Genomic DNA, 22,966 nt, shown 5'->3' with positions numbered 1-22,966 from the left:
TTATTTAAAAGAGAAAGCACCAGCCCAAGCAGGAGGGAGGGAGAGCGGGGGAAGAGCAGAGGGAGAGGGAGAAGCAGACTATCTGCTGAGCAAGGAGCTTGACCTGGGTGGGCTTGATCCCAGGACCCTGTGATCATGACCTGGGCCTATGGCAGATGCTTCAATGACTAAGTCACCCAGGAGCCCCAACATATCTGTAACTTTTAATTTAATTCTAAGAATAAGCATGTGCATGTTTCACTTGTTCCCATTATAAGGTATTTGAAGACAGGGGCTGTCTATATTCCCAGGTGCTCATTATCTGTTGAATGAGTAAGCAAACAACTTTCTAAACCATTAAAGGAATTAATGTTTCATATTTTTAAAAGACTTCTAATTCCAAGATTGTACATGCTTACTTTTTGACTACATGCTCCCAGGGCTTGAGAGGTTAATCTGGTTCTGAGAGGATTTTGTCTAGAATCCACAGATTCATTCCACTCAGGTTCACAGTATTCTTGGGTTTTCAGAGTTTTTATACTTTATGTCCTAAGAGGTAGAGGGCTTTTATCACTCACCAGTGACAAAATGGGCAAGCTCTAGGAGTTTAAAAACACAAGAATCTCCAAGGAATTTTTTGTTATTAAAAGTGGGAATCATTTTGGTAAAGTATACTGAGGCAGCAGCCACAAATTTGTTATTTTCTTAACAATGAAGAAAAACTGGATTACTATAAACTGGAGAGAGAAAATCTTTCAGCTATGTTGGTGACTAAATACCTTGTTTTCTAAACTCCTTTTCAACTTCAAAAGCATATGATCAATGGTTCTAAGTGACATGACAGAGCCAGATTATGGCTACTAAATAATTAATAGTTGTCAGTAGTAGTAGAATATATAAAAGAACATTCTTTTCGTTAGACTCAAAAACTTAAAATCGGCTTTGGATGCTATTAAATTAAAATGAATGAAACAGTTTAACATACCTACAACATTCTTCAAACCAACGTGCAACGTAATCCCACATATAGTAAGGCTCAAAGGAATTAAAAAGAAGGTTGGCAGTTTTAATCAGCTCTGCTGTTTTCTTATTTTCCCTTAATTTACTAAAAAAGGAAAAGAGAAACAAACAAAAACTAAGAAATATTAACATTTATTTTTTCAGAATTAAATTTGAGTACAATGTTGTTAGGACAGTACATATTCCTAGGTATTTGCTAGAACACTTGCTAGTGAGAAAATTGCAACAAATAATTTTTATATACCGACACTCTATTACTTTGTATGTGGTTACTTTTCCAAAGTCAGGTTTTCATAACTCAAATGTATGGATCAAGATCAGAAATGAGCCTTCGAGAAGAAAAAATAGCTGTGCTTCCAGCAAAAGAACAAGTTATTTTTGAACCCTGAGGACCTGTTATTTGGCACCACATTCTTTTATTTCCCTTGAAAATTATTATTCTTAGCTGAAAAACAAAATAATACCGTAAATTGCCATTATTACTAAAATTCCATCAGGGAAAAAAAAAAAACTTATTTCAAGTGGGGGTCCTCTGGCCTATCAACCACCCACTTTCCTATCATCTCCTGCCACCTTTCCTAACAGCTAAAACAGTTGTTTTTATTTATAGTGCGGTACTATCAATAGCACAAAAGACTCACTGAGTATGCTATGGGGCAATATAGATTATCAGGCAGTGTAAAGAATGAAATCGGGTACCAGGGTAGTCAATATTAACTTCTCAAACAAAAAGTACAGGGATATTTATCAGAAATCAGAAACTGTCCTAAAATGTTTTAATATGTAAAACTGTGTTTTAGGAAACCTTTGTTATAATGACAGATGAGACTTTATGGTTATGACATTGTCAACATGAATCTACCACCAGGTTAGAGAAAAGGATATGCTAATATTCCATGACTTTTCCCAGGCATTAAAAAAATACATATTTGTATATATACCTGAAAGAAGAAATAACCATAACTTGGAAAAAAATTGTTGAAATAACACCTGGTGCCCTTTGATTCATTTAATTCCAAGTTCAATCTTTTTCTGAACTGTGATTTGGTCTCCTGAGTGAGTTGAGTAACCAAGAGGCACAACCCCACCCAAACAACCAGGCCCAGTACCAAGCAAGGTACAATTTCCATTACTAACTGGCATGTGGCAGTTAATCTCCTTTGAGCTTGGAAAGTGTGAATAAACTCCCTGGAATCTTTATCTTCACATTAACTGCTACAACTTAGTATTCTAATGAGTTAGATTGAGAACCAACCCTGGAACGTGGTGGTTCTACTATAAAATGCCTACTTCAAAGATCAGCACAGTTAATCATGAAAGTTCATATTGCCAAAATACAGTAGTATTTAAAATCAGATACTCAGGAACACAAATTTCATAGAGCAGTGTCTACTTCATGAATATTAATAAATAAGGACATTTTTGTATCCATGCTTAGTTTTTTGGTAATCCACCTGCTTAACTGAGCATGATCCTTGCTGAAGGGTGGTTCCATTTGAAGATCCAATTCTGCTTTGCATTGAGAATATAATGTTCTAAATACTTCAATTAGGACATCTTCCAGAATTACAGGTCCTAAAATTAATATACATATTAAAGACAATAATTAATTAGCATTGACAAATCAGGATTATTTACAAATTGGCCTGATTATAGGATGCTTTAAAACAACTATTTTGAAAAAAAATAATTTTTTCTAGAAGCTACATTAAACTTCACATTTTGATCTGAACAAATGTTTATTTAACAGATTGACATTCTAAAAATTACAGAATCAAGCAAGTGTGTTTCGGCAGTTAATAGCAACATCCTTGGAAAAGTTATTTAACTTCTCTGAGTTTTGGTTTCCTTGCCTAGAATGAGGATGATACCAAAATTACAGGGCTACAGGGTTAGGAAAAATTATTTATAAGGTTGGTAGCATAGTTCCCAGAATATATTGAGTATTCAATAAATACTTTTATTACTACTGATATTATTTTAAATGATATGAAAAAAACTTCATTACAACAGATGCCAATCTCCTTAAAAAAATTTCTGAGCTTCATCAATTATTACACAACAGCTAAAAATAAATTATCAAAGCCATCAATACAACTTGTTTTTATATTTAAAATTTTGCATTTTTAAGAGTTGGTGAGAAGACATGCATATTTGCTAAAACATCTGCATATAATTTAATAAAACTACCCATTTTATATTTCATTTTATTGTTTCTAATATTTTTGGTTTTTCTTAATTTCTGTCTCAGGTGCCATAATGAACTTCCTAATAGACCTAATATCCGAGAAATATACAGTGGAGAAAGGGAGAACACACAAAACAAAGGGGACATGGGGAATTAAGCTGAGAGAGAGAACCTAGGTATCTTTTGCTCAAGTACTTGAATTTTGTGAACTATAAGACAGACAGTCATGACAGATCACAGATGCTTCAGTTAACTTAATCAGGATTAAGAAGAGCTTAGATAGTATCTTTAAAATGCCTCTTCCATTACATACATACATTACATACATAGTACAAGGTAAAATATGAGAACAAATGGGTTGGGTATATACATTTGTATCTTCTTAACGTTCTAGAGTTAAGAAATTGTTGAGAACCTGTATTTGAAGGCCACCTCAAAATACAGCAATTTCTCTGTCATGACTTTGTCTTACTTTTATTATGAGGCAGTACAAAACAAACACACATGATCTTATGCCCTAGGACAGTATATATTACCTAGCTCAGGTTTGTCAAGTAAACTGATTAAAATACGAAAAGGTTTTAGATCCTGCATTAAAGTGCTCTCTTCTCCAAATCCATTCACTTGTAAGATCCCCACCATTGCCTTTAAAAAAGAAAAAGGATATTAGTCATTTAAATAAACAGATGCAAATACTTTTTTCTTAAGGAAAAATTTAAATACGACCATATGTAATAGAGATTTACATCTATTGCTTTTCTGTGCTCGCTTTGGCAGTACATATACATCTATTGCTTTTCTTAAGTTCTTTCACTGAAGTTAGGTTTTTTCCTCTGCTAAGGGGGAAAAAAGTTATATTCATCCATCTGGAGAAAAAAAAAGAGTGCTTACATTTCTCTAGAAAAAAAAGTGGAAAAGTTAAAAAAATCTAGAAAAATTCATGAGTTACTTTAACTTTTTGCCTAAAAGATAAAAATGTTTCTATTTAATATAATAGCATCATCAACAGGTCTCATCAACATACAGGTACTGTATGGCATAGTACCATGACAGCATCTGCTACTATGCAATTGTCTTCCCACTGGTAACTCAAAACTGAATTCCTATAACCTCACTCACTTAAAAATGCTTCAGAAACCATGTATTTCCTGTTTGAGTTACCTTGAATATCTCATAATTAAAATAAAAATAATAAAACTATGGCTCATTTTAACTTTCCCATTACAATAGTAATTTTACCACATTTAGATTCCTTTTGCAACCCAAATTTCCAAGAGGCTTCAGAGGAAATAACGCAGGTCCTAGCTCATTTTTGGAAGATCTCCAATTCATAGGGCAGAGAGGTGAGAAGCTGAAACTATGCATTAATAAAGTCATAACAAAGTAAAAAAAAAATCTCTGTACTTAATTAAATGGAAGTAAATCTAAAGATTACTTACCCATTTTATTGTAATCATTTGCTTGCTATAGTCATTGTTAGGATATTTGTGAGCCTTGTCTCCACCCTTCCATGACAAACTAATTCTTTTTTTTTTTTTTAAGATTTTATTTATTTATTCGTAAGAGACACAGAGAGAGGCAGAGACGTAGGCAGAGACGTAGGCAGAGGGAGAAGCAGGCTCCATGCAGGGAACCCAATGTGGGACTGGATCCTGGGACTCCACGATCACACCCTGAGCTGAAGGCAGGGGCTTAACTACTGAGCCACCCAGGTGTCCAGACATACTAATTCAATTAAGACAGGACCTTACATTTGTTGAGTAACTCTACTGATCAGGGAGTAACCAAAAAATAAAGTGAAAGCATTTATTACCTGCACCAACAATTCTTTTGAAAAGGTAGTGAAATAGTAAGTGGCATGTTCTTCAGGATTACTGTGTCTTGTGCTTCTGGGTCCTATGATAGCACCGTTGTTATCAAAACCTCCATGGAAACAAATAGCAAAATAAATTAAAATGGAATTCTCAAAACTGTTGTTCACTAAAGACCAAAACAACAAATATCTCAAAAACAGCACCAAACACTTACCAATTAGTAGCCCAGTCAATGTCAGCAAGAAAGATCATTTTAGATAGTTTAATAAAGGGAAACCAATTCAATATGTAAGTGAGTATCATAGTATTCCAGCATTATCCTGCCTTTTTTTTTTTTTTTTTTTAATCTTACAAACAGTGAAATAGCTGAAGAGTCAGAAAATCCAAGTTAAGATATATTGTATCTTTTCACTCTGGACAGTAAGGAGTTGTGAAGACAGGCAAACACTCACAAAAAGTATGGAAGAACAAAGAACTTACTGCTTGAGTGGGAGATTGCTAAGGAGCCATGTGTGGGACAGCAGTAATAGTTCTGATTCTTTTGATGACTTCAAAGTTTTGAAAATTATGTTATTACTTTGGTTATTAATTTATCTTGCTTTGTCTACATATTCACAGTATAAAAGCCTCAACTTATAAGTGGAAAAAAATCTTGTCAAAGAAAACACAACTTGTGGGTTAAAATAGCCTCTCTTAAGAAGATTTTGAAATTTCTTCAAATAATAGACAATACCATTTATATTTTTTTATTGTCTATTCAAGCAAACTATTAGTTTCTTTACTTAGGACATACACATAACTAGATAATATTTATGTATGGTGAGTTTCTATCTTTCCTCAGCTAGGACAATATACACCAAACACCTACCAAGAAGCCATGCATAAAGTCTTCGGTTCAGGGACATATCCCTCCTCAATACCACATGAAGGGCTGCTGACAAGATCCTGATCATATCTGGTCGAGTGGCCTGAAAAAGTGAGAAATGTAGTTGTACTTAATCACATATAAAAACACATTCCTTTTTTTCCTCTTTAATAAAATACTACCTTGCAATAAACTCAGAACGTTAGGGCTTATGAGGTAGTTTTATTTAAGATTCATTTGACTTTTTGAACACAGGAATGATTACTTCCATTTTATTGATTCAGAAACAGTAAGAAAAGGCAGCACAGCTATTTAGCTGCATAACTCAATTATTTCAATCTCCAGTTTAAAGTTCTTTAACCTATCCAATATTAGTAAGATTTGACATAAAACAAACAAAAAAATGGAGCAAAATGGAAGAGATTCAAGAAAATCATATGCATTTCGTCTTTCATATTCATAGTGGTGTCAACTAGTAGTAATTACATTAGAAGTTCACTATCTTCATCAATTACAAGTCTTTCATTTCTTGACCTCTTAAAATTTTTTATCTTGTAGTATTTCAAACAGATAGTAAAATATAGAAGGCAATATAATGAATGCTTTTGTACCCATATCCAGCTTTAACACATCTTATTTTTCATTTTACTCCAGCTCTTTTATAAAGAGAAAATTAATTTTTTTCTTTGCCTTTCCTAATAGCCTTAATTAGATGTTCAAAAAGTGATTTCCTAATCAAGGTCTGGTTTTAGCTAAAAGAGGTAAGGTTAAAAGAAAGATAAAAGGAAAGCAGCTAATTCAATAGCTGTTAATTTTAAGAATATTACTAGATAGCTACTTAATAATAGTATTTTGGAATCTGAGCATTAGAAGGTAATGTGGAGGGATGCCTGGGTGGCTCAGTGGTTGAGAGTCTGCCTTTGGCCCAGGGCGTGATCCCAGAGTTCTGGGATCAAGTCCCACAACTAGCTTCCTACATGAAGCCTGCTTCTCCTTCTGCCTATGTCTCTGCCTCTCCCTGTGTGTATCTCATGAATAAATAAAATCTTAAAAAAAAAAAAAAAGCTAATGTGGAAATCAACTAGTCTAAGAATCACTCTAGAATAAAAAACCAGAGCCTCACAGGGCCTAAGTACTTCATCAAATTCAAATTCAAGTACCTGGTTAGTGCCTCACCTGAATACAGAAATACAGAGAAGTGATTTCTTTCTTTTTTTTTTTTTTTTTTTTTTTGAGAATAGACTTCTTAACCATAGACTTGTCAACTTTTCACTCTTTGGTCCTTGACAGTACTGGAAAAGGATTCACTCAGCTTATTTGTTTTAAAGGAATGTTAGAGAAATAATGGAGATGTTACAGAACACAGATCATCAATAGCTGAAAAATTATGGTCACTCGTCTGAACATGAATGCCTTTTATTCATCTAAGCAAGTCTCAAAGTGTGGTCCCTGAACTTCTGGGGATTTCTAAAACCCTTTCAGTAGGTCCCCAAGGTAAAAACTATACCCACAACAATACCAAGATGTTATCTGCCTTTTGAAATGTGTTGACATTTGCTCTGATCAAGCAATAATGAGTAAAACTGCCAGCACCCTAGCAGGAACAAAAGCAGTACAGCAGTGGCATCTACTGTACTTGTAGTCATGATATTTTTTACTGCCATGTACTACTTCAGCTAAATTAACAACAACAACAAAAAAACCAGTTTCACTTAAAAATGCTGTTGATGAAGCAGAAAAATTTTATTTTAAGTTTATTTTATTAAACACTAGCCCCTGAGCACAAGTCTTTTAATATTCTGTGTAATGAAATGGGGAATATACACTAAACACTTCTGACATATACTGATGTATATATGATAGATGTCTTGAGGAAAAACACCTGTTTACCTGTTTGAATTGTGAGATGTACTACCAGTATTTCTTTTTTTTTTTAACTGATTACCACCTTTGCCTGAAAGAGGGACTGATACAAACTATGATTACTCAGGTTTCAACACCTGGCAGATATTTTCTCAAAAATAAACAAAGTGAGGCTGTCACTTTAAGAAAAACAATTAATATTCATCATTACAGATAATAAATTTTGAGCTTCCAAGAAAAAATTAGAATTTTAGTTTTAAGATTTTATTTATAAATAACCTTTACACTCAACATGGGGCTCAGACTTAACCCCAAGATCAAGAGTCACATGCTCTAACAACTGAGAGAGCCAGACTCCCCAAGAAAATTAGAATTTTGGCAAATCTGTATTTGGCTTGAAAGCTTCCCAATACCTAAAAAATTTTACTGATGAGATCTGTGGTAGTAGTGAGCAATGTGATAGTTTGTTATTGTGTTAATCTTTGGAAGATCTGCATAATTCAGTAAACTAATATTTTCAAATAACCAATCATGATGTTACAAAAGCATGTTTGTGGGCACTGGGTGGCTCAGTTGATTGAGCTACCGACTCTTGACTTCAGCTCGGTTCTTGGTTCTTTATCTCAGGGCCTGAGTTCAAACTCTACCTCATGCCCAGCAAAAACCAACCAAACAAATAGAATCTTGTTTGGGTAAAAGATGCATTCAAAGTACAAGACAGATCAGCAGATTTTCAAGAAACAGAATATGAAAAGTTCATTGATTCAGTTTCAGCTTCCATAATACAACTAATTTTTTTTTCAACTATAGCTTATTGAGTTTTGGTGTAGTATCGAAGAATATGCTTCTTAAACAACAACAGACTGCTGAAACACTCCTCCCTTTTCTAATTACATATCAGAGCAGATTTTTTCCATATATTTTAACCAAAAGAAAAAAACAAAACAAAATGGATTGAATGCAGCAGATATGAGCATTCTGCTCTGTACTGTGGGACCAGACATTAATGAAATTGCAAAAAAAAAAAAAAAAAAACAATGCTACTCTATTCATCAATTTTTTTAATGTGTTGGCAAAGAGTTACTTTCATAAAATGTTATCTATGCTAACGTGATAATTGAGCCACCCAGGCATCCCAGGATCCTCAATATTTTTAAAGAGTATAATAGGGTCTCAAAACCAAAGCATTTGAAAACTGCTAATCTAACATCAGATATGAAGATTACAGATATTTTAATAAAATGTTGAAAAGGACTAATGTCTTGGGGCACCTGGGTAGATCAGCTGGGTAAACATCAGACTCTTGATTTTGGCTTAGGTGATGATCTCAGGGTTGTGGAATCAAGCCCTGTCTGGCACCATGTTCAATGGGAGTCTGCTTTTCTGCATATGTGCTTGCTCTCCCTCTCTCTCTCAAATAAATAAATTTAAAAAAATTTTTTAAAAGTATGTATGTCTCCCCAATTTTATTTTAAAGGTTTGTTTTTTTTAAGATTTTATTTATTCATGATAGTCACACAGAGAGACAGAGAGGCAGAGACACAGGCAGAGGGAGAAGCAGGCTCCATGCAGGGAGCCTGATGTGGGAGTCGATCCTGGGTCTCCAGGATCGGGCCCGGGCCAAAGGCAGGCGCCAAACCGCTGCGCCACCCAGGGATCCCCCCAATTTTATTTTAAAAAACCACACACAAATAACTTTTTTTTTAACCAGAAAAAAAAAAAAAAAAGAGAGAGAGAGAGTGCACATGTTGAGGGAGGTGCAGAGGGAGAGGGAGAGAAGTGGACTCCCTGCTGAGTATGGAGCTTGACACATGCTCAATCTCAGGACACTAAGATCACAACCAGAGCAGTAATCAAGAGTTGGTTGCTTAACTGACTGAGCCACCCAGGTGCCTTCCCCTCACCTCAAACTACTCTAGAAAATAAGAAGTCATTTCTTGATTACTGTTGACATAACCACATATTTCTAATATGGAAAAGAATTCTCAAAGGTGTAAGTATTAGATATTAGGGTCAATTTTCCATGAAATAAGTAAAAAGAGTCTATAAACACTAACTGCTGAAGTTATTAATAGTAATCACTTTTGGGACAATATAATGAAGGCTCCCTTAAGTTACAATTAAAATCAATATTTGCTTAAAATGTATTGTATGCAAGATATAGAAAGAGGAAAAGTGGGGAACAAATATGATTTTGTCTTCATCAATATTCTCAGGTAATTTAAAAATTTGGTACAGTAATGGGGGAAGTACTATAATGGGCCTTGGTAGGATATGTACTTTAAAAAAAAACATTAAACACAGCTATTGTTTTATAATACAAATTATAAAAGGTAAGGCTTGAGAAAATCTTGGCTGGTAGGAATACAGAGGTGGTAGAGTAAGAAAGTACTGAAAGAAATCAGCTAAACAAAAGGTTGAGAAAACACTGGTCTAATGAGATTACAAATTAGGTTCTTCCCAATTTAAGTCTACTATGACTTAATCCCTCCCATCTTGCTGAATCACCTATCAGTGACAAAGACAAACAATGCTGAATGCTTGGAAGGGAAGAAAAGAATGGGAAAGTTTAAGAGTAAAAGTCAGTACACGTTTTTTCAATAAAGACCCAGATAGTAACTATTTTAGGCTTTTGAGCCATATACATTACTTTAGCATATTCATTTTCTTTTATGGGTTTTAAAAAAAGACTCCTTACTACCCGATGAGCTGTTTGCCCACTCCTATGCTGATAAGTTTAGACCACTCGACATCCCAGCAGGTGTTTCTGTGAAAAGCCAGAGGCAGAATAAAGGCCTCTGGTTTAAGGATGGAAAATCTCAAAAACAGAAACTAAGGATAGTTTATGTACTAATTGGGGACAATATAGGCAATGAAGTATAAAATTCAATTATTAATAATTCAATTTCAACTGAATAAAGTAATAAAGAAAAATGTGAGCTTGGCAGATCATAATGAAAACTCACTAGTTATCTACCAACCATAGTTCTTACAAAACCCCAAAATAGTAGTGTTTTCTGTTAATGACTTTTTAGAAATAAATATGCTTTTCCAAGGCAGAAATTCTCCGTATCTAACTACTTTTGTTCTTTAATTCTGAATGTTCATACATTGTTGTTCTACATAGCTCACCAAAGTTTAGAACTCAAAAGAATTCAGACCATTTCTTTAAAAATGAAGAGACTGATAATAAATTAAGTCCCGCCAATGAAACACTTCACTCATGATTTGTTAACTGTTTTCATCTGTAATAAAAAAGTACTAGAGAATGTCACAGTGACTGAATATCTGGCTTTCAAAGAGCCAACTCTGCTAAGGGTCTGACATACATCATCAAATTGCCAAACCAAGTAAAGGTATAAGTTTCATCAGAGCAGAGATAATAGCTTGGTAGAAGGCCTGGGTCTCAGAGTCCTGCCTTACTTAGAACCAGCAATGATTATCTCTTGGTTTTTTTTTTTTTTTAATAGGTTAGAATTTTTAAAGATTCTATGAAATAATGTTTCAATTCCCTGTGTTCCTATGCAAATCAATAACCCTTTTTCTTCTTTTTCAAAATTCTGACAAATTCTTTAAAAAAGGAACTTATTCAGGGCATCTGGATGGCTCAGTTGATTGTCTGCCTCTCAATTTCAGCTCAGGTCTTGATCTCAGAGTCGTGAGTTCAAGCCCTGCATGAATTGTACATAATTATGTATTGTACTTACCAGTTCATAAAACAAAAGAATTCAAGTTAAATTCAATTTTAAAAATAACTATGCATCAGGAATCTATGATTTTTCCAAAGAATTCCTCAGATTAATATTATTGATGTTTTACCTGACTCATATGGAATGGAAAACAGAAGAGTATGAGGTCCAGTGTGCTTCTCTGCACAAGTACACTTGAGTCCTGCACCGAAGTACTTACTGCTTCTACCTGAAATAAGAGAGTCTTTAATATATATTGTCTATTACACTGGGAAAGATTTACCATGCAAACAGAATGCTTCATTTTTTCCAACAAATACTTCTGTATGCTTCTTTCTTATCGTTAATTAAATGTATTTACATTATTTTGATAGGTAAATATATTATGATGGTTTAGAAAAAATTAAGGCACACACAAGAGTATACAGCAAAAAGTTCTCTCCCATATTTGTCCCCAAACTACTCAATTTCCTTTTTACATGCAACCAGCATTACTAGTGAATATTTTCTCCAAAACTAAGTAAATAGGAGCACACATGCATGTATCTCAGATTTTGCCTTTTTTTTAACAATATATTTTGGAGATCTTTCCTTAACACTACGTAAAGAGCTTCATTATTTCTTTATGGACAAAGAAATACTCTATTTCATAGATGAATCCTAATTTTTTAATAGGCTCCTAATGATGGATATTTATACTATTTGTACATATTTACTATCTTAAATAATGCTGCAATATACAATACAAAGATATACAAGTATGCTTGTAGGATAAATCTAAAGTAGTACTGCTGAGTCTTTGGGTATATGTATTTGTAATATAAATAGTGTAATGCTTTCCATTAAGGTTATATAGATTTATATTCCCAGCAGCTATGTGTAACAATTTCTGTTTTTCCATATTTATCTATATTTTTTTATTTTTGCCAATCCTATTTATGAAAATTGGTATCCTGGTGTAAATTTTTATTTCTATCATAAGCAATATTAAGCATCTTTTCATATGTTTGAGTTATTTTTATTTCCTTTAGGTTAATTATCTGTTCAAATCCATTTTTCTACTTATTAATTTTTGTTTGTTTATTATAGCTTTTTGAATAATATAGAGAATAGTACTCAGGAGTATGTTATAAATAGTTTTCCAATTGTGACATTTATTTTTTAAAGAAATAAAGTGATTTGTTTAAAATTTCTATTAAGTCATTTAAAGGAAATGTAACAATATGTTTTAAAATCTGCATAAAAATGGTATAGTCATTTTGGAAAATAGTTTGGCAGTTCATTATAACCTTAAACATATACGAGAAGAAACAGGAATAAATGTCTGATCTTGGATTAGACACAATTTCTTGGATACTATCTAATACCAATAGCACAAAGATAAAATAGATAAACTAGACTTGATCAAAATTAAAATTTTTGTGCTTCAAAGGACAGTATCAAGAAAATAAGAAGATAGTCCATAGAATGGGAGAAGATATTTTTAAATCATATATACAAGGGTTTACCATCCAGAATATATAAAGAACTCTTACAACACAACAACAATAAAGAGGAATAACACAGTTTAAATAATGGGCAAAGAATCTGAAGAGACATTTCCTGGAAGAAGATATAAAGATGCCAATAACCAGAAGAAAATATGTTCAATGTCATTAGTCATTAGGGAAATACAAATCAAAACCACAATGAAATAACACTTAAACCTGCTAAGGTATCTATTATAAAAAGACAATAACAAACGTTAAAAAGGATGTGGAGAAATGGGAATCCTTATATGTTGCTGGCAGAAATGTAAATTGGTGCAGTCACTTTGGAAAAGTTTGCTAATTCCTCAAAAAGTTAAACCCAGAGGTACCATATGATGTAGCAATTCCATTACTAAATGAACACCTATGTTGACACAAAAACTTACACATGAATATTCAGAGTATTATTCAGAATAGCCAAAAAACCTATCTGACAGATATATAAATTGTGGTATCATCCATCCATACAACGCATTATTATTCAACCATAAAAAGGAATGAAGTATTGATACATACTTCAATATGGATGAATATTAAAAATATTAGGACAAGTGAAAGAAGTCATTCATAAAAAGCTATATAGTGTATAACTGCATTTGTATGAAATGTCCAGAATAGGCAAATCTATAGAAACAAAGATTAGCAGCTGTCAGGGACAGAGGTGAGGGAAAAAGGTGGTGTGATTAATAACTATGGGGTTTCTTTTTAAGGTGACGAAAATGTTCTAAAAATTAGATGATAACTACACAACTTTGTGAATATACTAAAAACCCCTGAACTGTACCATTCAAAAGGATACATTTTATGGTGTGTGAATTTTATCTTAATAAAGCTGTCATTTAAAAAAAGTTAAATGTACCTTTACTATATGAACCAGAAATCCCATTCCTAGGTATTTCCCCAAGAAATAAAAACATATGTCTCCACAAACAACTGTATGCAACTGTTCACAGCAACTTTATTCATTATTGCTCAAACCAGAAACAAATGTTCATTAATTGGTAAATGAATAAATAAACTGCAGTGCATTCATGCAAAATGATTCTACACAGCAATGTAAAGGATCATGGATATGTGCATATCCGTGGATGAACCTCACATGTGTTGCAAAAAAAAATAAAAGAAACCAGACTTAATGGCTGATACTGTATGATTCCATTTCTATAATATTCTGGAAAAAGTACAACTTTAGGAACAGAAATCAGACCAGTATTTGTAGGGGCCTGGGAGTGTAGGGAAAGAGAAGTAACTACAAAGGGGCACAGAAGAACTTTTTTGAGTGATGTAAATAGTCTTTACCTTGTTCATAATATTGGTTACTTGATGGTAGACATTTGTCAAATTCATACAACTGTACACACAAGATGTTGTTTTCAGTATACGTTAATTATAATTTAATAAATGTAACCAAAAATCTGCATAAAAATTTCAGTCATTTCATAATCAAATGGGAAAAAAAGTACAGAATGATTAACCACAATTTTTTAAAAACACTTTTCATAATGACCTTTGAGGGTTTGTTACTTTGCTAATTTTCACAGTACAGCACTCTACAGAGATAAAAGGTTTCCTTCTGTTGTTAATCTAGAAATTAAAAAGTATAAGCAATTGATGTAATTTTTTTGGTATTATCTTGCACCATCTCCTTTGGTACTATATCTTCTTGTACAAATCCCATTACAGAATCCGGCTGTTGCTTTGTTAAAAATCCATCTTTCCTATGAGAGCTGTGACTGAGTAGAAGGTCTCTTTTGGAATCATATAATTAACGTGGCTATATTAACAATGGTCTTATCAGTTAGCAAAATGGTAATAAAGACCATTTATTTGCTTGAATAACCGATGGAAATAACATATAACCTATAATTCCATTTCCATGAAAAAAATAATTTGAAACTTTTAAAAACAATAATTAGTGACTAATTTGGTCTTTGAGTTTCCTTGATGAAAAATATCTCCACAAAAATAGGAACCCTGTTTGTGGTACAGTTCTCACTATCTGTCTGGAATAGTGTGCCTGGCTCTAAAGAAGTATGTTACATGAGCAACCATATATAGACATACCATTAGCTCAATATCACTGCCAATTATATAAAGTTGATCTTCCATGGAAAGCTTCCTGTTCAAATGGGCGAGAACGTATGTGATTCCTGGTAAACGTACAGCAGGACTGGTGAGGAGACTACCCCAGAGGGCACTATAGAAGGCTGACTGATCCACTGCAGCAGCAACCTTTTCCAACAAGGTGTTTGTTCTGAGGTACAAAACAAAGTGGCTTAAGAAGACACGCATTTAGTTTCACATTGTTAAAAAAAAATTCTTCTTCTCCAGAAAGTATGAAAGCATTTATACTGTAGTTCTGTGCTTTGCCCTGGAGACAAGTGTGATAAACTAGAAGTGTATACTTCAGAGGACTAGATTTCAGTCCTGGTTCCCCCATTTACTAGCTGTGTTATTTGGAAAAGTCAAACTTTCTTCAGTTCTATGTCCTAATTTGTAAAATGAAGATAACAACAACGAAAATGCCCCAAGTCCTATACATCTCAATTAATAGTAATCCTACAGCAGAATATATTTTGTTTAATTTCTATGAAATTCTTTTTTTTTTTTTTTAAAGTAGGCTCTACACCCAGTGTGGAGCCCAACATGGGGCTTTAACTCACAACCCTGAGATCTAGACACGAACTGAGATCAAGAGTCAGACATTTAACCAACTAAGCCACCCGGGTACCTCTCTATGAAATTTTTTTTTTAAAGATTTATTTATTTGAGAGTGAGAGAGCAAGCACATGTTCACATGTGCACAGGGGGAAGAGCAGAGGGAGAGGAAGAGAGAGAATCTCAAGCAGATTCCCTGAGGAGCCCAACAATCTGGGGCTTGATTTCATGACATGAGATGAGATCATGACCTGAACTGAAATCATGAGTTGGACACTTAACCCAGTGAGCCACCCAGGTGCAATAAATCTTTCGCCTTTTACTAAAGATTTCCGTGGAGAGCCACCCAGGTGCACCACCTCTCGTTTTTGTTTGTTTGTTTGTTTTTGTTTTTAAGGAGACACCATGCCCAGTGTGGAGCCCAATGTAGGCCTTGAAATCAGAACCCTGTGAGATCAGGGCCTGAGCTGAAATCAAGAGTCAGGCACTTAACAAAATGAGCCACCCAGGTGATTCCACCCCCACCCCATGAATTCTTAAAGGTTATTTTCCAAAAAAAAAAAAAAATGTTATTTCCCAAATGTTTCCTTCTATTTGAAATCGTATTATGTAATTCACAAAATTTAAAAAATTTGTTGGAGGGATCCCTGGGTGGCTCAGCGGTTTAGTGCCGCCTTTGGCCCAGGGCGTGATCCTGGGGTCCCAGGATCGAGTCCCATGTCAGGCTCCCTGCGTGGAGCCTGCTTCTCCGAACTCTGCCTGGGTCTCTGTCTCTCTCTCTGTCTGTCTGTCTCTCTCTCTCATGAACAAATAAAATAAAAATCTTAAAAAAAAATAAAAAAAAATAAAAAGTTTGTTGGAGATTCTAGCAGGGGAATATAGGCTAATCATTTATCTCTGACCAAAGAATGGTCCTCCTCTATTGTAGAAAGTTGCTGCTCTGATCAAGCACACAGCTTTGGGAGGGACACACCTGGAAGAGTGAAGGAAGGGGACACCTGCCTACTCAACCAGGTCAGCTGAATCAACCCTAGTTATCATGGGGTGACAGATATCATAGCCAGATTGCCCTCATATCCTGTAATTCATTAAACTTTGATGAATCAGACCTCTAACAAAATTATTGCTTTAGTAAGGATTATCTTCTAAAATAAATTACTTTTGATTTGTTTCAAACATAGAATAACATAATACACAAAAATATATTACATTGTAGTACAGTAGAGTCAGAATCAAAAGAACCTGATGATGTGCTCTACTGTTTACTTGCCATGTGACCTAACCTAACACTATACTCCCTTTTTACATAATAAAAAATCATTATGTCAAAATTTTAACTGTATCTAGCAGACTTATAAAGTATTTCCCTTAGAATATAACAATTAGAAACAAAGCTGATTTATACACTAAATGAAATATCATGTTTCTAAAATTGTAAGTAAAAAGGTAAGCAAAAGAAAATGATAAGTTTTGAGTATAGTGTTAGGTTAGGTCACATGGCAAGTAAACATTAAGCCAATGTATCTATGGCTTATCTATACATTAAGCCAATGTATCTATGGCTTAAAAGAACATGTTTATAAATCCCTTTATTAGAATTTGTGTGGAATAACTGTTAAAACACAATGCTATGGTCTGAATGTCTCCTCAAAAGTCATGTTAAAACCCTAACCCCCCAAAATGATGACATTAGGAGAGATAGAGCCTTTGGGAGGTGCTCAAGTCATGAGGGTGAAACTCTCATGAGTGAGATTTGTGTTACTATGAAAGAAAACCCACAGAACTCCATAGTCCCTTCCACTGTGTGAGGTCACAGGGAGGAGAGTCCAGTTATGAAACCAGGAAGAGGGCCCTCACCAAAACATGACTGTGCTGGTACTGATACTGGACTTCCAGCCTTTAGAACTGTGACAAATTTGTTGTTTATAAGCTGCCCAATCTGCGGTATTTTGTTATTACATATTAAACAGAAGACACATAATGAGATACACCATAGATACTACATTCATAAAAATCATTATGTCAAAATTTTAACTGTATCTAGCAGACTTATAAAGTATTTCCCTTAGAATATAACAATTAGAAACAAAGCTGATTTATACACTAAATGAAATATCATGTTTCTAAAATTGTAAGTAAAAAGGTAAGCAAAAGAAAATGATAAGTTTTGAGACAAAGATTTTCTCCAAGTAGGTTAGGAAGGTAATCCAGTATTTTCAGGATTAGATTCTTACTATATTACAGGAATATATAACCACAATAAAAGAGAGTAGCTGGTCAATGTACCAAAGTAAAGTACTTAAATTTAAATCATTAAATGTACTCATAAAATAAGCTTGGCATTTTCTGTTTTTTTTTCCACCTGAATTTATAATTTCCTTTTTGGTAAGAATATCAGTAACAAGCTATTAAAGATAGTTAATGCTATTGTGCACTGTCTATAAACTTTCTAAGAAATAACACACTCCAAAATAGATTAAATCATTTTCTTTAAAAAGTTAAAATATCAACAGCATCATGTTAGCAAAACAGCACTATACTTGGTATTAGGTTCTTTTCCACCACTAATTATTTACTTATTTATTTATATTATTTTTTAATTAATTTATTTGACAGAGAAAGAGACCACAGGCAAGGAGAGCAGCACAGGGAGAGGGAGAAGCAGGGACCCCATGACGCAGGGAGCCTGATGCATGGCTTGATCCTGGGACTCTGGGATCATGACCTGAGCCGAAGGCAGATGCTGAATCGACTGAGCCACCCAGGTGACCCACCACTAATAATTTAAAAACTGTTGGCATATGGCCCAATTTCCCATTCTTTTATTAAGTTCCTATATTTTGATTATTTTAAATTATGGGTTGCAATTTTTTTCATGACTTAAATGTGCTACGCACTGGACTAAGTGATTATTACAACAGAATGCACTATGTATAATGTTTGTTTTGTAGATGAGGAAACTGAATAAATGGTGAAAAAGCGTTCCTAAACTGTCCAGTCCATCAAACCATGATTTGAACCCAGTCCCTTGGCCTCTCAAGTCTGTGCTCGTACTACCTACCTATATTTTCATTGTAATATACAAACTAAATATACTACCTTTTTTTTTTTTTTTTTGGCTATTAGAAACCTTCAGGTCATATACTGAAATGCATAGAATAATTAGTTTGTATGACGTTAAAACATTAATCCGAGGATGCTTGCTGACAAATCCATGATTTTGATCGCTTAGCTGCACCACCAGCAGTCCTGCCTTACCTCTCATAGTACTCTGATCCTTCTTCTAAGCCAGGCAGAATACCAGTTAGCAGTCCTTGTAGACCAGGCTTCAGGGTCTTACCCAAAGGCAAGTAATATATCTCGTACAGACTCAGCAAAGTTGGCTTCACAGACATGGCAGCATTTGCAAGAAGAGGAAATAACCCAGAACTGTTTCCAAAAATAGAAACAAAAGGGAGTGGGGAGAGGCACATTAACTACAAAGTATCAATTCACATATACATATATACATATATATATATATATTTATGAATCTTGATTTGTATTTTGAGGAAAGAAGTACTACTAATCAGCTCAAAATGCTATCTATATATTGATGACTTCTACATCCATTTAACCAATCCAGGTCTCTCACTTAAGCTTCATACTCACAAACCCAGTAGCTACACAGTTATTTCACCAAGTCTTCAAATTTCACAATTTCAAAATATGGCACCACCATCCATCTGGCTGACCAAAAATCTATATACATTAAGGAAGATCCTTAACTCAAAATAATCTTTTTCATAATCAATCACCAAGTTTTCTCTCCAAATCATTCTTCTAGATATTTTTTTGAATATTATAAATTATCTCTACCAGACTTTTCCTTAGAAGACATAACCATTATATAGAGCTCAGTTATCATGACTTACCAGGTATTGCTTCAGTATTATCCTGAAGCACTTGTTGTCAGTAAAACCTTTCATTAGTTTCCTATTGCCTTTCAGATAGTTTAGTTTAATGTAGCTTTTAACATTTTTTTAAAAGACTTTATTTATTTGAGACAGAGAGAGAGAGAGAGCGTGCAGGAGCTCGAGCATGTGCACATGCTGGGAGGAGAGGCAGAGGGAGAAGGAGAAGCAGATTCCTCGCTGAGCAGGGAGCGACACAAGGCTCCCATCCTAGGATTCTGAGATCATGACCCAAGCGGAAGGCAGATATTTAACCGACTGAGCCACCCAGGCACCCTACTTTTGACATTTTTTGACATTTTGTTACTACATACCTCTGTACAGCCCACATAAACTTGCCAATTTTGCTCTTGTACCTTCCGCTCCAACTATACTGAAGAAATTCCTTTTCAGGTTTGTTTTAGAACCTTCCATGCTCTTTTTAGTATCCAGACCTTTCCACATGCTGCTCTGACAGGTTCAATTCCATATTCCCAGACTTATATCTTTTTTTGTTGCTTGGCTGACTCCTAGACTTTCAGGAATTAACTCAAGCTATTTCCTAGAGGAGGCTGTCTCCTAATTAGACCAGGTTAGGCTCCCTATTTTGTGTTCCTATAGTACCTGATACTTACTGATTCTAGTAAGTAATTCTGTACTTATAGAGAAATTCTAACAGGTAAAGCTGTATCAGAAAGCAAGGGACCATGACTATCTTTTTGTTTCTGTATCCTAAGGCCTTAGCACCAAGTCCTCTTGCATTTAAGTACTTAACAAATACATTAAGAATCTCTTGCTCCTACTTTATATAATAAATAGAGGTCATCAAGACAAAACTCCCTTAGTTTCACACTTTTCTGCCTCCAATTTTAGGTAGTCTGATCCAAATTTACAGTTGAAGCCTCCTGAAAGCTACCATGCTCCAAAAGTCCCAGGCCCAATGTTGGCCTTTGCCAGGGCTGTGCTTCATCCATTCCCCACCCCCCCCGCCACCCCTCCCATAACTTCTCTCTCTCTCTCTCTCTCTGTTTCTCATGAATAAATAAATAAAATCTTTAAAAAAAAAGGAAAATCTACCACTCCTGAAACTAACAATACACTACATATTACTTAAATACCAGAAAACATAAAATTCTTAGAAGGAAACATAGGGGAAGAGCTCCTTGACATTGGTCTTGGCAACGAATTTTTGGATATGAAATCTAAAGCAATAAAAGCAAAATAAACAACTAGGACTACATCCAACTAAAAAGCTAGTGCACAGTAAAAGATTATCAATAAAATGAATAAGTAATTATGGAATGAGATAAAATATCTGCAAACCACATATCTAATAAGGAGTAAATATCCAAAATTAATATAAGGGACTCATATCTCTCAATACAAAAAAACCTCAAATAGTCCAATTAAAAAACGAGCAAAGGATCTGGATTCATATTTTTCCAAAGAAGATATTGGAATGGCCAATACAAACATGAAAAAGTATTTAACATCATTAATGATCAGGGGAATATAAATCAAAAACGCAATGGGGTATCACCTCAAAACTGTTAGGCTATTATCAAAAAGACAAGAGATAACAAATGCTGGCAAGGATGTGGAGAAAAGAGAGCCCCTTGTATGCTGTTGGAGAGAATGCAAATTGATACAATTATGGAAAACAGTAAGGAGGTCCTTCAAAAAATTAAAAATAGAACAATATAATCCAAAAATCTCACTTCTGGATATATACCCTAGAGGAAATGAAATCAGTATCTTTTTTTTTTTTAATTTTTATTTATTTATGATAGTCACACAGAGAGAGAGAGAGGCAGAGACATAGGCAGAGGGAAAAGCAGGCTCCATGCACCGGGAGCCCGACGTGGGATTCGATCCCGGGTCTCCAGGATCGCGCCCTGGGCCAAAGGCAGGCGCTAAACCGCTGCACCACCCAGGGATCCCTGAAATCAGGATCTTGGAAAGATATCTGTATTTCTATATTTACTGCAGCATTTACAACAGCCAAGACACTGACAGATGAGTGGAAAAACTGTCACACATGCTTATGCACACACAAGTGCACACACACACATACATGCACTCTGGAGTATTTGGTCATAAAAAAAATGAAATCTTGACATTTGTGACAATATGGATGAACCTGAGGGCATTATGCTAAGTGAAATAAATAAGTCACACAGAGGAAAACAAATATTGTATGATCTCACTTAAATGTGGAATCTAAGAAAACCAGCTGCATGAAAACAGGGTAGAGATTGATGGTTGCCTAGGTGATGGGGGGAGGAGAAGTGGGTGAAGGTGGTCAAAGATACAAACTTCCAATTACAAGATAGATAAATTCTGGAGATGTAATATACAGGATGGTGTCTATAGTTAACAATACTGTATTTAAAGGTTAAGAGAGTTGACCTTAAAAGTTCTCATCATAAGAAATCATAACTGAGGTTATGATGGATGTATTGACTAAACTATGGTAATCATTTCATAGTATGTACATATATCAAATAATATGCTGTATGCAATAAACTTATACAATGTTATAGTCACTTACATCTCACTAAGGATGAGAATTTCACATATTAATGAAAAAAAGAATGAGTGATCTGGAAGTTAGGTAAGAGGAAATTATCCAGAATACAACACAGACAGACAAGAGGTTTTAAAACAAGAGAGGATAAGAGATGGGAGAGCCAGAGTGAGAAGATCTAACACATGTTTACTCATAGTTCTAAAAAGGGAGAGAGAACAGATGGAGTAAAGGCAATTTGAAGAGATTCAGAATTGATAAAAGTCACTAATTCATAGATTTAAAAATCCCAATAAATCCCAACCAGGATAAATAAAATGATACCTCCCTTAAATACATCACATAAAATTATGGGGTACTAATGACAAAAATGTGGAGGAAAGGCTCTTATGGATAAGGTAGCTAGGTAAGTCTTCTCTGAGGATTTGATATTTAATCAGAGACCTGGATTAGAGCATCACAGGGTGAGGGAAACAAAAAATTAAGGAAGAATAAATAAAAAGAACTGTGTCACAGAATGGAGTAATTTGGATGGAAAGTGGAAGGAGCTGGAGGTAATTGACACAGGCAGGACCAAAGTATATAGAACTTTAGAAGCCACAGTAGGGACTTTGAATTTTACTTCTAAGTAACAGGAAGAACTCAATGGAAGTTTTCCCAGGGGAATGACATCTATTTAATGTATTAAAAATTTTACTCTGGTACTGTGGGGAGAAAGGGCATAAAAAGATAAGAACAGATATTACATGCATGCTAGGAGGCCAATGACAAAGACTAAGCTAGAGATAATTTACCTAAGAGTAGATGCTGCCAGTCAGGGTGAAAGAAGTAAGTGCACTGGAACATCTATCAGAACAATAGCTAACATTTATTGAGTACTTCTATATGCTGCACATTGTTCT

At 34.5% G+C, this 22,966-nt stretch overlaps 1 protein-coding gene and 1 pseudogene across 13 annotated transcripts in view; one reads left to right on the top strand and one right to left on the bottom strand.

Moving 5' to 3' along the window:
• Positions 1 to 22,966, bottom strand: part of DOP1A (DOP1 leucine zipper like protein A) — a 110,871-nt gene that overhangs the window by 48,831 nt on the left and 39,074 nt on the right. For 7 of the 13 annotated variants that reach the window (XM_072736211.1, XM_072736226.1, XM_072736164.1 and 4 more), the window contains exons 4-11: positions 18,864 to 19,034; positions 15,012 to 15,201; positions 11,549 to 11,647; positions 5,870 to 5,969; positions 5,001 to 5,110; positions 3,724 to 3,832; positions 2,454 to 2,574; positions 965 to 1,084 (exon numbers count right to left, since the gene is read on the bottom strand). In XM_072736211.1, the coding sequence (XP_072592312.1) occupies positions 965 to 1,084; positions 2,454 to 2,574; positions 3,724 to 3,832; positions 5,001 to 5,110; positions 5,870 to 5,969; positions 11,549 to 11,647; positions 15,012 to 15,201; positions 18,864 to 19,034 (1,020 nt within the window). The remainder of the gene's footprint in view (positions 1 to 964; positions 1,085 to 2,453; positions 2,575 to 3,723; positions 3,833 to 5,000; positions 5,111 to 5,869; positions 5,970 to 11,548; positions 11,648 to 15,011; positions 15,202 to 18,863; positions 19,035 to 22,966) is intronic. The other 6 variants (XM_072736215.1, XM_072736176.1, XM_072736203.1 and 3 more) reach the window with 1 other exon arrangement.
• Positions 15,885 to 16,006, top strand: LOC112926450 (U5 spliceosomal RNA; annotated as a pseudogene).

The sequence above is a fragment of the Vulpes vulpes genome, chromosome 1 (assembly GCF_048418805.1).
Source record: "Vulpes vulpes isolate BD-2025 chromosome 1, VulVul3, whole genome shotgun sequence".
In the NCBI taxonomy this organism is placed as follows: Eukaryota; Metazoa; Chordata; class Mammalia; order Carnivora; family Canidae; genus Vulpes; species Vulpes vulpes.
Note: the sequence above shows the minus strand (reverse complement) of the source record. Positions and strands in the feature narration are given on the sequence as shown.